At 43.3% G+C, this 15339-nt stretch overlaps 1 protein-coding gene across 1 annotated transcript in view; it reads right to left on the reverse strand.

The window, feature by feature from the left end:
* Positions 1-12189: 12189 nt before the first annotated feature.
* Positions 12190-15339, reverse strand: part of PHLPP1 (PH domain and leucine rich repeat protein phosphatase 1) — a 143781-nt gene continuing 140631 nt past the window's right edge. Inside the window, exon 17 of the mRNA XM_013961925.2 lies at positions 12190-14292. Coding sequence (XP_013817379.2) covers positions 13168-14292 — 1125 coding nt within the window. The 3' untranslated portion in view covers positions 12190-13167. The remainder of the gene's footprint in view (positions 14293-15339) is intronic.

Here is a 15339-nt window from a genome sequence, read left to right on the forward strand (position 1 = left end):
ATAATATAAGCCAAAGGAGAATGTTAAGGTTCTGGTTAGATAGAAATGATTACATGAGCCTTACAGGAAGTATTTATCATTTATATAATACTTTAATAATACTTTAAACATCTCATTAGTGTTTTGAACAAGCTTCATTAGCATTATCCTTCTTATGTGGAGACATGAGTGAAGAGTTTTTCCAACCTTGCCATGACTTACATTAGTGCTAGAGCCACAGAATTAAGACTTTATTATTTCCAGCTCTTTGCCGGGAACCAGACCTTCACTAGTAAGCTGCAACAGACTGGGATTGTCCAGTTGCAGCTTTAGGACCTTTAGCCGTTCACAAAAAACATTTGTGTTGGGCTACACCAGATCCACCTGCCTGCACCACCTCTACATCTTGCACATTTTGAATGCAGGCTTACTTATGTGATCTCACACATTTATTAACTTATACAAAGAAAAAAACCTTGAAGTGACACCTTTGGAAAGTTAGAAAATGCTACAGATAAGAACATGTAATTTTTAATCCCAGTCCTTAAACATGTGTGCATTCTGAATATTAATTACAGGACATCTTACCCTGTCCTATTCATTTCTGAATGCTTGCCAGTTGTCACTAATGCAATAGTGATGGCACTCTAAGCATGGATTCTATATTTTTGGTTTTTCTTCTGCATGTGATAAAGGCCTGATTTATTGCAAGTTAGTTCAGAAAAAGGTGCAAAGAGTTTCCCTGTGGACTTTTCTGTAGTGTTCCTCCCTTGGACATTTGGGTTCTCCACAGTCAATCCATTTCAGGTCCCCTTCCTTTTGTTTTTGGAGTAACTTTACACATTTTCCAGGTAAAGTCAAAAAGCAGCTACTTATCATAGATGATCAGTTAGAGATTCCGGGGACCCCTTCCCTGCCCCAAGCATCCAGTCACGCTCTTTCAGCTCCTCCCCCAGCTTCTCCCCTGCACCCCCACATTTCTAATCTCCACAGACTCAAGTTTCAGCTCCCCCTCAGACCCCTGGTCCAATTACTGCATTTTCATCTGCAGCATCCATCCCTCCCCCTGCCAGGAGGATCCTGTCCTTCCCCAGGCAGCTTGGCACCACCTCAGACTTGCCTCTCCGCTTCCCCACTTTCTCCACTGACTCTCAGTGCCAGGCTCCTCGCACATCGCTTCAGGGCCTGCTCACCAGCTCAACACTCAAACCGCTGCAGTAGCCAACCCCGCCTGCTCCATTCAGAGGGCTCCAGGTGGGAAGCGAAAAAGCTTCCCCGGGACCCTGGCTTGTTGCTTGACTAGCCTCAGGGTACCACAAGCCCTGTCCACCTTCTCCATCCATCCTAACCAGGGCTGTAGTCCCCATTTTCACCACCAGTTTTGCTGTCTATCTATCTTTTCTCCCAGTGTTCACCCTTACCACAAGTTTGGGACAGTAGACTCTCTTCAAAAAATGAAGTTGCTACTGTGTTTTCATTGCTTTTTTTTAAAATCATCTAACAAAGTGATATTTTTGCCCAGCCTCCTGCTCAGATATAAAAAAAACCTTAGCCAAACTCACTCAGCCAGACTTATTGAAAATAGAAGCTCAAATGGTTTCAGTTTGTTAAACTTTTGCACAAATGAGAACCACCTTTTAAGGGTTACCTTCGGCTTCATTAGTAACTGCTATCAGCTCTGCTTATGCTTGCATTTCCTACAGCTGTAAATACATAAATACCACCATGTGATTTCTTGCCTTCTCACCCCACAACTTTCTTTTTCAATGCAAGGATGTTACAGGGTAAGAACCTCATTGCTTCAGTGAGGGACCTTGTGCGATGAAGGGCCAAGCTCCCCATGCTATAGCCACACTGGAATTTTGGGGACAACAACAGGCCTGGAGACATCAGTCACAGCAAGCAGAGGAAGGCCCTCCACGCCAGTCCCCCCCCCAATTTTTAAGACTTTTGCAGGGACTGGTGATACTGTTAGGCCTCTTGGTTGCCAAACTTCTCTGCGGAAGTCTCCTAAGTCTCAGCTACAACTTCTAGACCAGGTTTGGCTCAGTGTGTCCTGTCCCAACCTATAACCCAGGGCTTGCAGTTGACTTTTGAGAAGACTTTGTCTAAGCTCTGCTTCCTCCTGAAAGTGCCCTGCAGCCAATGCTCCGGCAGCGAAACACCTCGCTCCCTGCTCTTGTGTGGCCTCCTGCCAGCAGCCCCTGGGAAGCCATGCTTGAGGGAGGCTCACGGCAGCTGCCAAGTGCCTGGGGCGAGGAAGCGCTCATGGTGCAGACGAAGGCCCCAGCGACCTTGCGTCTGTCCCTCCGTGAGAGGGAGGGCAGAGCTCCTGAAGCAGCATGAGCAGAGGGAGCATGAAGCATGCCAAAGCCCTGCAGGAGCCCCGCACTCACTGCCTTCTTCAACGCTCTGCCCCTCACTCTGGTTTCCTTCCCGGCCCCATGGAGCAAAATCATGAGGAAAAAACCTCAAAGAGGAAACGAACCTCAGCGCTGTTTCCCCCACTCACCTTCGTGGAGGGAAGAGTGGAAAATGCCAGGAATACTCCTCAGAAGACCGGGACAGGAAAGAGAAAATGCTCCTTCCCCTCAGGGTGAAGGGAGAGGCGCATGCAGTGGGGGGAACACAAACAACCCTACCCTCAGTCCATGGCAAAACTGCGCTCGGGGGTCTGTAGCTGCCCTAGACAACTTTGACCACGCAAGCTGGGCAGGTGTAATACAAGAGAGGAGATTTTCTGTCTCACACAGATGACTAAGGCTGCAACAGGCTGCCACCTCCAGCTGCTGCCCCAGGTGGTCATGCCTTCCAGGCAGATTACCATTTGCACCTTCTGCTGTGCCTCGCTGCTACCTCTCAGTGGGGACTGCCAGTTAAAGTAAGGGACAAGAACCCACATTTGCACCAGTAAATAATCAGGGCAAAAGGCTCCTGTCAGCCCTATCATTTCTTTAAGCCTTCCTTTGCTCCCCACCCGGTGTGTGCGTACAGGCAGCCTGCATGCAGCCTTCTGCGTCAGCACTGAAGATAAATTCACCTGTTTCCCTTTGATGCTTTGAAGCAGCTTTGCCTGCAAGTACTCAGGCCTTTAGCAACTGCAGGACTGCACGCAGTCATCGCCCTCAGGCTCTCATCGATATGAGGGATGCTCAAGATGTATCCCACCTGCCCTTAGGACCATCATCAGCTTATCACCTGCGCCAACAGGAACATTCATAGTAAAGGTCAAATCTGTGCTCATCTGAGAGATTCTGCTGTGGGCAGACAGCATGGCCTCTCTCAACCTGGGCACGCAAGCTGGGTTAGTTCCCTGCTCTGATACAGCAGGAGGCCTTCTGGCGAGCCAAGCCTCTTCAGGACCTCCAAAAAGGGGAATAAAATAGTCACGGCCCCATTCTTTCAAGATGCTAGGGAACTAATCTGGGTTGCAGGTTAGCCATCTGCCAGGAGGAAAGCCCCACTGCAGACGGGTAACTGGCACACAGTTCTGGGGGCAAGTTCAGCAGCTCATTTATCTCAGAGTTACTTGCAAGACTCTCAGCAAGCCCCTGTTGGATTTAGACCATCAATTTGCACCTGTCTCCCTCCGTGGAGGAGCAAATAGCTTTAGTCAGTATGGGACCAGCAATTCCAGCTGAGCTCACTAGACATTCATTATCCAAAAGACCCCCCTCCACCCTGGAACAGCTCTAGAGAGAGACCATCAGTTAAAACACAGAAACATGAAGCCATTTTGCAACAAGATGTCCCTCCATGCCCTAATTTTGAGGGTAAAACAGAGGACATAAGACATTTAGGATGACTGTATTAAAAACAAAACAAAGAAAACACTGATTCTACATCCCACATTTGAGTGAACTGCTGTGAAATTTCTAACCAGGTGGACTGTGTATCTTTGAACACCTCTTTTCCTGAAACTCTTTTATTCAAATATTTTATAAAACTACTTCAGTCTGTGGAAACATCTTTTCCAGAATAGAGAAAATTAGTATCCAAAGACTTAGGTTTGTTTTGTTTCAATGTAGAAGACAAACAAGTTGTGCAACAGCAGAAACTGAATTCAAAGCTTAGTGTTAAGAAAACCTGGGATCTCAGTTTACATGCAAAACTGCTTTAAGGTGATAAGAATGCATACATGGATTACAGTACCAAAGAACACTTTGAATGGAAGCTGTTCTTTTCTTAATCCATGTATTTTACTCACAGTGCAGGTTTCTCTTCATTAAGGTTAGTCCTCTGGTAATTTTCCACCACAACTTACAGTCATTGTAAGTTAAGTAAAGCTATGAATACAAAACACATACTTTCTGCAACTCTGATCTCTCAATTGCATTTGCAGAACTTGCATGTCCTTTTCTTTTTCAAGACTCAGGTAAGCTATTAAACAGGACTATAACCACGTTGTTTGTGACAGCTATAACATCTACCATTACTCATCTCTTTCACAACATCCATCTCCAAGAAAAGGTGGCATTCGATATATTAAAGAAGCTTAATGCCAGCACAGCATAAAAAGTCACAGATGCTCACCATCACTCATCATAAATAAAACATTAGACTCCTTGCAAGGTCTGCAGATTGTCAGTATGTTTGATGTAATTGGTTTTGGCGTGTGACAGTGCAAAACTGGCAAGTCACAGGATGCCCTTCATTACTACAAATGGTCTATTGATTTTGAGCGATGCCATTTGCACACAGAACTGCACCTGCTACTGGACTTCCCAAAGCTCTCAGGACATGTTGAAAAGCTTAAGTGAGGGAAATGCATGCATGCATACATTTGACAGGTAATTAGTTTTTCAAAAGGTTGTAGAAAGGCTCGTGAGACAGATACACAGGTAAGGACCTTATGTTTAAAACAGGCTTTAGAAAACTCAGTTGTGGCTTTGGATACATTACTTTCAACATCCCAAGAGAAAACTGTATACAAGAAGTGGTTAGACATTTACAGATACATGAAAACCTTGGATTTTTGCTATCCCATCCAGACTTCCAAGAAGAATACAGATAATTGAAGTGGGGAATAGAAAAAGATGCAAGAGCTTAAAGTTGCCCAGCTGTTTAGTGAAAATTGGAATTTCATCAGCTGTGAAGATCCTGTGTACATTGCATATACATTACTCATAGGCTTCCCACCATACCCAGATTTATAGATTTAAACATAGCTTTGTACTATCCTCTGCACACCCACAACACTTTGCACCCACACCACAGCAGCCCTTACCTCTGAATGTGAAGGATCCATGACAGTGACTTCCAAATAAACATTTTTAGGGCAGGATTTTCAGCATAAAACAGTGGAAGTCAGGTGACACTAAGTGAAGAGCTAGTGACAGAATACTGATGAGTTAAAAAAAAAAAAAAAGTACTTTCTAAGTGGAGATTAGGCAGCTTTCCTAGTCACCATGAGGGCACATAAACAATTCAAAGGTTATTTTCCTTCCTTCAGATCTCAGAAGTAATTCACCAGCAAGATGGCCTTATGTTCTTAGGCAACTTTAATGAGATTCAACTATTTAGGCTGTCTTGGTACAGCTCTGAGAGTCAAGATTAGGCAATTTATTAGTTCAAATAAATCAGGTTGTTTCAGATCAAGGTCTCATTGCTGATTCACTAGGACTACTAGAGCGCTTGCTAGGACCACCTTCTTATCTGGGGACCATTTTAGATGCTGTCCTAAGCAGCAGCAATTCTAGCTTCCCTGGCTCCCTGAGCCTGTGCCCTAGTCTGGACACACAGCATACTCATTTCTAGGATTTGGGAGGCTTCAGTGTGCATGAGAGTCCTTGGTCTTAATTGGGAAGATACCTGCTAATTAACGCCAGTGTGGCTGCCTTGTTGCCATTTGTTCAGCTGAACGAAAGCTGCTCCGAACCTCTGATATCCTTGAATGACTCCATGGGACAGTGTGGACAAGGGTGCAAGAGGCACTAATTTCACCTCCGCCATTAAAAGATTAAGATGCAGCAAATCTTTTCCTCTCCTGTGGCAACACAAGGGGGAGCTCTTGTAGTTTTCAATTACCAGGGACCTGGTAACACACGTTTTTCCACCCTGAATACAAAGGCTCAGTTTCTAACAGAAAAATGAGGCCCGGAAGCCATTTGTTTTACAGTTTTATCTCCTTCACAAAGAGACCATTTCTGGCCCAAAAAAGTGTGAGCCACAGGTCACCTGGAGAGGGGACTATCACGAGCTGCTGATCCTGTTCTTACACTTTCCCATTTCTGAAGAGAGGACAGCAGGCAGGACGGACTTCTGTTCTGCCTTGTTTTTCCCTGTTCTTACTTCATTTGTTGTTTCAAGGCCCTGCAGAAGTCCTGCAAAAAGACTTGGCTGATACCTGAGTTGACTCTGAAGAGCCTCGTGGTCAAATTTTGTCCAACAAAAATGAGAGGATGGGATCTCTCAGCCTTGCATTAAATGACTCTACTACAGGCAACTTGTCAGCACGGCTCACAAAGCTTTCTTTCAGAGAGCTGTTTTTTTCTTTTAGGAAGACAGCTTTGGCCATTGGGGTGCACACATCAATTCATTTTCATCTTTGAAAAGACAGTAGTTTTTGCACTCTCCCGTCACAGTTTTAAATCCAACTGAGCAGAACACTTTGCTATGAATTCTATATATTCTATTTTTCAGGATCAAATTATAAGCACTAACTGCAAGCACACTTTTTGCAAGATTTTCTACAAAGTGCTGGTGCCTCCTTCCTTTGTAGGGATTACAGTGAGAAAGCATGTTATTCACAAGTCACTGACTCACATACTTCTGCTATACCAGCCTTCTTTCATGGTTACTGTGTCCTAATTTTCTTTAAAGCATTCAACAGCATATTTTTACTTAGCAAAACAATTCCTGGTCTGTTCTGTGACTCAGTACTGACAACTTCACTATTTAAATCCGCATATTTGACTCAATGCAGTTGTGCTTAATCTGGCAGGAGAAGCGAAGGACTTGTGGTGCTTTATGGGGTGTTGTGGTGGGTCTCTAGGCTCCCATCATGGGGCTGTGGGCTGGCTGCCGGCAGGGTTACTGCAGGCCTGCGCAGCCCTCCCCAGCCACCGCGGGCCCTGGTGAGCCCATAAGTCACTGACATACCCCAACCATGAGCCCCCAAAGGCCCTTCCACAGAACTGCTGCTAACAGCAGAACTGCACCATAAAAAGTTTTTTGGTTTTTTTTTTTGGTTGTTTACTTGAGTTTTGGTAAGGAACTGAGAAGAACAAGTTCAGATGGAAGGATAAAACAGGTGCCAGGGGCTAGGACAAGTACAGAGACGCTGCAGCTGAGACACTAATGGGGAAGGGACAACAACAGCACGATAAACCTCCCCCACCTGCATGCACAAGATCTCAACCTTTGTACCAACAACCTCATCCACTCACCCTAATTTGAGGTGCATGAAAGAGTGTTCCTTTTTTCCCATGGCAGAAGACCTGAGGCTCACCTACCCTCAGGTCTCACTGCTGGGGAACGTACCGGCCCTCACTTGGCACTCAAAGGTCTCAGTTACATTTCAGTTATTACATGACAGCATCCTCACCACCGCAGTGCTGTCAAGCTCCTGACCAGTTTTTGTAGAGTAAGCATCCTGCCCTTTGGTTTACAATATTAAGAAAACATGGAAAAAGATGAGATAGTGTCTGCCCTGTTTAGATCCTGCCTCAGTCATAACCTAGAGGACGGGATTAACTTGCTGCATGAGATAAAAGCAGAAGAGGTAGAGGAGGTATTTGAGTAAACCACAGGGGAATTCCAACTTTTCAGCTTGGCAGAGAAAGGTGCAAGGGATGAACTGTTGAACTCAACAGGAATGGAAGTATGAATAACAGGCTGGAGAAAAGCAAGGACCAATCATCTAAACCAGAGATTTACAGCAAACAAGGAATTTTTCTTTCACCATGTCCTAGATAAACAGTATCCTAATTCTCACCCGTGGCTGCTTTTAACCTAAAAGATATTTAGATGGTTCTCCCCCACCCCCATTTTTTGACTGAAACTGCTGTAAATAGTTTTATTTGTTCTCAAACAGCAACAAATTTTAACTTTTATCTTTCCATAGAAGCAGCAATCTATTATGTATGGCATTTGAACACATCACCATCAGCACAGGATCCAGTGTAACCTTCACCAAAACCCAGGCAAGCAAGAGGAACACAGTGTTCATGCAGCACTCCACAAAATCCTCACTGCAAGCAAGCGCAAGCATGCAGGTAACAGATAATTAAAATCAGTAAGCAACAAATCAATTAACCTCCAAACAGTGCAGTAAGTTGGCCTCGAAGCAAGTCAATTGAAGTAACAAAGCAGGACAGTAAAGCAGGTTAACAAAGGAAGGAGTAAATATACAGTTATTTAACAGACACCTAGAAGTCCTGGTTCCAGCTGAACCACAAAGATTTTTTGACTTTTGACTCTTGGTCATACAGCTCCCCTAAAGCCACAGGGGAGAGATTATTGTAGAGAGCAATTCAGAAAAGCTCAGCTTAAGACTTTGCTCTCAGACACCCTTCTCCTCTTAGAAAGCTCATCTCTTCATTGACTGCAGGCAATGTCTAGGGAAATCAGTCTGACTAGGCTAAAGTTACCATTTTACTTACTCTTTTAAAGCTTATTGCCCTGCTAGAATCAATTTGAGCACTTCCACCAGATGTGTAAGCTTTTCACTAGGTTATTCTGACCAGCCCACTCACATGAACCCAAACCTGCAAGGCTGAACCCATCCATGACTAGCACACCCACGACTAGCGGAGAGCTGCAGGTTCATTAGGAGGCCCGGTATCTGTACTTCTAGATCTGGCAAGGCAAACCCTGGTCTACTACAGAAACATGTGGAAACCACTGTTCTCTCATGTTATCTCGTTAGTGTCAAAACCCTAATTTTACTTTGTCTTGACTAAACCGCCACAGCCTTCCATTTGAAAGGGGATGGTCAAATGTGGTCATTCTTCCCTGTTATTTTCACCTGTTTAGGACTTACGCTCTATAACTAAGTAAGGCATCTGTTCAATGATGCCTGAGAAGTCCATCATCCATGGGAATGAGGTTTTACCTGCACTGACATAATAAAACAGAATTATTTAGCAAGAGAATATAGAAGAAATCATGGATGAAGTATTCCATACAGACTTCAAAGATGCTTTGGTGTGGTTGACTCAAGTGCTTCAGGAAACATTTCTCTGAATACAAAAGAGAGGTTAACTACTTGAGTATCACTGAAGGACAGCTGACTGCCAGGGAAATTCTCAAAACTGGCTTCCAGTGGTGTGCACAGAAACTCCATTAACACCTACCACATGTGCATCCAAAGTGGGGAAGTCACGCTTATTCTGCTCATAAGAAAATACATACAGACAATTTGCAAGAAAATTGTTTGTATGAGTTGCAAGCAAGACGGTTAGAGATCAGACTGATATCACTATGAAGGGAATGCTTAAAGGACAACATAAGCAGCATTGCCATAACAGCACAACACTCTCCTAGCAATGAGGGAGACAATCTACATAGATATATGCTGGCTTATGCTAAATGCAATAAGCCACAGGAAGGCAAGAGCACCACAGCATTGGTTACCAATGAGAAGATTATGCCATGCTTTGAATTCACAAGCAGAATGCCAATGGGTTCTCATGCACAACAAAATGCATTATGTAAGAGCACTGTGACAGAAAGCAAGATAAAAAAGCTTTTATCCCACAAAAAAGGGCTTCCATATGCAAGCATATAAGCAGCTGAGTTGCTTCTTAACACTGTCATAACTTCCTATTTAAAGTTATCATCCAGTACATATTGTAAATATGTTCATTTTTCTGTCACCAGTCACTTACCTTCTCCTGTTCATGCATTTCTGCCTGTCTCAGATATGACTATCAGCAGGTTTCAAAGCACACAAAGGTTTGATTATAAAGGTAATATGCCTCCAGTTTTTTCTCCAGTTCCAAGCCTTCCTCTTCTTTAACCCCCAACCTTTGTCCCTGCTAAAGCTGTCAGGTTCTGCAAACAAATCCATTTCTCCGAGTTACACAGTTTCTGGTTGGTCAAAGTCACATGAAATACACTGTGAACTTAATCGTGAACTTGTGTACGATAGTAACATACCAAAATGAAGTCAATGATTTTAGCTTCGGTGCCCACACGATAAGAACATACTAACCCTGTTTTACAAAAGATGACAGAGATGCCCCAAAAAGTCACGAGCTGCAAATACTACCAACCTGGTTTCCAAGTTTCAGTTTAAAGCCAGAACAAAATAACCTTTGTCCTTGTTTAAAAAGAAATGTTGAACTTTCCAAAGATGTTCCCAGCCATTCAGCCTACCCATCTACTTCAGTATGTTATGGAAAGTCAGTGGAGGGATCAAGAAGTCCCTATGAACCCTTCAATCCTTTGTATCATGACTTGTTAGGACAGGCTATTAATGCAAATCTGTCTTCTACAGACAGACCAGAACTCCAAAGGTAAGTTCTTCAGCCAAAATCCTGTCACTTTAATGCTATAAAAGCCCTGTCTCCAGAATGCAGTTGTTAACTTTTAAAAAGGTGCTATGGTGAAAGTGGCAGGTTTTGGTGGGTTGTTGGTTTTGACCAGCAATTTATGCTTCAAGGCAAGGGCAGAAGGAGAGAAGGAGAGAAACTGAATTGTTCCCTGTAAGCACTAATGCTACAGCCTGGAGAGTTCTTGACATTTGTTTTCCAAACGAAGAGAGGAGAAATTCTTTATAAAGCCCATGCGCATCTCCTGTTCACATTAGGGAAAGGTGCAACAGGGAGCGTGAATTCAGAAGGCTGCTGGGCCAGAGTTGGGCTCATATGAAATGGCTCCCTTTCATCCCTGGTCTGATCTTCATTTCTCTCTCACAAAAGCACTGCATATACAGTGCATCAGAGGCATGTTATCATGAACAGAGACCACAGGCAGCAGCAGCATTACTGCTCTAGCAGCAGTGGATCCTACACAGAAGAAAATTCCCATTTTTAAGGTGCAGAGAATTTTCCAAGTTGCTCAGGAGCCGTAAACTTGTAATCACTTGCCCAAGCCCTGGTGGTGTCCTTGCCAATTAGTACCTTTAGACTCAAGCAAGAAAAGGACAGAAGGCAAAAAAATAACAAAATCACAGTGTTACTTGCCAATAAACCATAAATCTATTTTGTTTCAATGCATTATTTAATGAGTTTTCTTTTAAAAAAAAAGAAAGTGGTATTTTGAAGCTGAGTCTACAGTAAAGTACAATCTTCCTACAGCTGTGCAGGTCCCTGCTCATCTCATTAAAAATTAACAGGCATGTTCAAACTATAGTTCTACAGTAGATCTATAGCAGACAGTGCTGTAAACCAAACCATGTATTTTTGCATTTGCTCCTCTGCTGCCAATTGTTATTATTACTTAAGGAAAAGCAACTCAGAAGCTTATTAAAGGCAATCTTACCAGATCTTGGATATTTCATCTTGGAAAAGAACACAGCAGCCTGTTTTCATGGTTCTGTCACAAATGCAGACTGAATGCAAAGCAGGAGCAAGACACTGTTACAATCAGACACTAGTTTTACTTTTTAAAGAATAAAAAGTGAAGTAGTTGATTGGAAGTAATATTGAAAAACGGTGTGCCTCCTTTCCCATAAAAATCACAAAAAATGCCATTTTGTTCCTGAAGGGAAAACCTGTTATTAAACTCAGGTTTCTTCAGAAACATTCAACCAAATCTGAGTTTATGTATGTAGCTTTAAGTTTGCTTTTCCACCTTCTTTTTACATTTTCCCTCTTCTCTCCATATTTAATGTTTTCTTTCTCCCTTTTCTTAGCCCATACTATCCCCTCATCATTTCTATTTTCAATTACTCAGTCCCAATGGAACAGAGTCAGAGTACAGCTCCTCTTCACTCTTCTAGCATGGTCAATACTGAGGTGAAGGGCATATCAATAGTGCTGAATTAGTACTAGGAAAGAAAATAAAAGAATTAATATTTTAATTCCTCCAAAGAGTTTTTCAGTATCTTTTAAAGGACATTCTGTATTTTGAAAGAATATGGGGTGATTTACTTACTAAAAAGTCTAAAAATGTACACGAACATCTGCAATTATTGTAAAAATATTTACAAATTTGAAAAAAAATTATCACTTCCCAGTTTAACTGGGTAGCACTCTGGTGAACCATAGGAAACTACTGTTGAAAAGCTGCTGCACAGCTATTTGGACATAAAAGCAGACATCGTTTGTAAATTTCATATTTATTATAACAAAAATTATGACATGTTCATTTGTGCATTCTGCTTTAATATAACTCTTGGTATGTAAATGTTCTACAGCAAATGAGCTCTATACAATCATGCTGGTTGTGGCAGCAATAAGGAACACAAAACATGTCTGTAAAAGTAAGGAAAGGAAAGAGACCAGAGGAAAAAGCTTTTTGTTGTTTTTTTTTTTTTTTTAATAGTCTATACCATCTAATTTCTAGCTAACTTGTACACAGTCACTCAGTCCATTATGTTCAATGACCATGGCCCAAACAGTCGCTTAAGAAAAAAGATCAGTTTTTCAGGTTGTGTCCTTAATGCCAAGGCTACAAAACAAGTAAGCATCACTATACAACACTGAGCTATTTACAGTAATTTCCCAATCAACTGTTCTCTCAGAGAAAATTAGTGAATCTCAGTGACTTAAGTCACCTGAAAGAGTAAAGCAACTCCTAGGAGTTAGTCTCCATATTCTACAAATGTCTATCATTTTCAAGACCAAAAAAAAGCCTTTTCTCTCAAAGAAATACAGTATTACAATATTACTTAAATCATTTAGCACTGGCTACTGCCCTGCTTTTCAAACAAACAAAACAAACGAGCCATTTTAAAAAATATTACATCATCATCTATTTCTCAGCAATATATTAAACCTTTTCATTATTTGTGGGGGGGGGTTTTTTGGGGGGGGAGGTTTTGGGTTTTTTTGTTTTTTTACACTTGATATGTTAAGGGAAAGTTAACTATTTTAAACCTTACTGGTAAAGCATCTCTAGAAGAAAGTCAATGAATATTAAACCTAACAAACTGAAAAGCTGCAGTCATCTGTAGTGGCAGGATAAGGAAAAGGAAGTGTATAAAGGAAAAGGATAACCCCTGCTGTAAGGTGAGCCCTCTGGGTCCTGCACTCAAGTCTCCTTGTTGTTAGTTTATTTCCGAGCAGTAAGTAGAGTGGGTCATAGTGGTGTATCGTAATAGTCCGCCAGGTGGTCCATCTGATACTGCCGCTGCTGCTGCTGCTGCTGTTGTTGTTGTTGTTCCTGGTGCTGTTTCATAATCTCCTTGACCTCTTCTTCAAGCTCCGGTGGGATGATGAACTGGTCATCTGGATCTGGCTGTGCCGGAGCAGCAAAGTAGCCCCCTGTTTTTCTGAGAGGCGCATCTGTCGCAATTTCAATTAAGTTATGGCTCCTCTCCTGTGGTGCCACAGAACCATTGCCCCGTCGACGCCCTATCGTGCCCACGGCAGAATATTCAGCTTTCCTAGGAAGGCCGGGCTCATCTTCATTGGCACTGATGACAATACCTTCATCACTGGCTTCCACAGGCACCTGGAGTAGTTGCTTTTCCTTTGCTTGGCTGCAGTGGATGTCCACCTCCACTTCCACACGGCTGCCGTTTGTGAACACCCCTTCAATCGGCTCCTCGTCATCGCTGTCAAGGCCATTGTCGGAGAAGGCGCTGGAGAAGGTGGCACTGGAGAGCTGCCTTTGAAAAGAATTGGACAGGCAGACCGGGTGCAGCATGCAGCGCTGCTCCCCAGGGTAGGCCGGGCTGTTCTCGTTCATGGCTACCTGTGGAGGCTCATCAGAGGCTGTGGATCCCACCTCACTGCTCATTTCGGAGGTGGAGATCTCGCTGCTGATCTCTGAAGCCATGCCGCTGCTTGAGGACGGCATCCCAAGTGCATCCGTTGACCTGTCCTTGATAACCACATTGACAGACTGGGGGAAAATGCCTGGGCTGGGGGGTGGAACCCCATTAAGTTCACAGCAACAGAAGCTGTCCTCCGTCACGTTGAGCTGAACCACGATAGCGCTGATACTGTCGTTGCAGCCATAACTCTGGGCCAAAGTGCAAAGCTTCTTTGCAGCTGCCAATGCATCAGGCACATTTCTGACTGCTTCCACTGCCTCATCCATCGAGAGGCTGTCCCACAGCCCCTTGCTCCCCAGAATGAAGAACTCATCCTGCGAAGTTAAGGTAACGGACTGGACGTGAGGACGTGGCACAACACTTGGGTGAAGGAAGGTGTATCCCAAGATTCTTGTTGAATCCGTCACACCATTCACTTTGCCATCCTGAAATGAGAAATGATAGGAAATCAGAAACAAAGCAGACAAGGATACACCACATTTGCATCGCCTCGTGTTTTATCATTATCTGGTTTTGCAATATCCCAAACACGGCCATTTACAGATGAGAAGATGGAGGAGCAAAGTGACTTGCAGGAAGGTGACAAAGCTGAGATTAGAACACAGCAATGGCTGGTTTCCAATCTTGTGCTAAGCCTCCTACACCCTACTGATTTGTCATCAGCATCACCTATGCACAGACCAAAGTGGAAGTCTGCCACAAAGAGCCAACTATTCTCCCCCTGCAGCTGTGAGAGCCAACCGGACTAATGTTTTACCAATGAGTCAGACTTATCCCTCCCCACGTATGAAATTTGGCTTTATATGGGACAAGATCACACACACATCCATTTGGTATAGTGGCAGGTCATTCAGTTATGACTCTTCTCTTGCAGCTGTAACAATGTAGGTTTCATCTTGGCTCATCACTTTGGAAACAAAAGTTCATTAAAAAAGAAGGCTTTAAATGAAGCATGCAAGTCAAATGTAGCAGAGTGCAAGTCTGCATTTCTCCGTCAGCTGAGCTGTAGTGAAATGTTTTACATGCCCCAATTACTTACTACGCTTCCACTTAGATATGACATTTCCAAGAGGAGGAGTAATATCTGAAGGGAAAACACTATTAAAAATGGGCATATTTGAAAAGTAAATCCCATGCATACCCAAATCCCAGGATCCTGTCCTGCTTAGAATGTGAACTGCCAAAATAAGCAGAGCAAGCATCTGAGACGGTGAGCCTGGTTATCTGCCAGCCTGGTGGGGATAGCTGCACCCCTGCTAAGAGGGTTTGGTCTAAGAAGAACAACAAATGCAAGGATTTACACTTATTTGGTCCAGCTGATGATAGTAGTGGTCATTATGAAGCAAACAACCACAGAAAAGTGAACCAAGACTAAAAAAAGCTTCCCCTTTAAAACTGCTCAAAAGAAAAAAATATTGTTGGCTTGTTAACTTCCCCATTAGAAGCCTGACAGAAGTGATAAGCCAAAGTGC

This window comes from Apteryx mantelli, chromosome 2 (genome assembly GCF_036417845.1).
Source record: "Apteryx mantelli isolate bAptMan1 chromosome 2, bAptMan1.hap1, whole genome shotgun sequence".
In the NCBI taxonomy this organism is placed as follows: Eukaryota; Metazoa; Chordata; class Aves; order Apterygiformes; family Apterygidae; genus Apteryx; species Apteryx mantelli.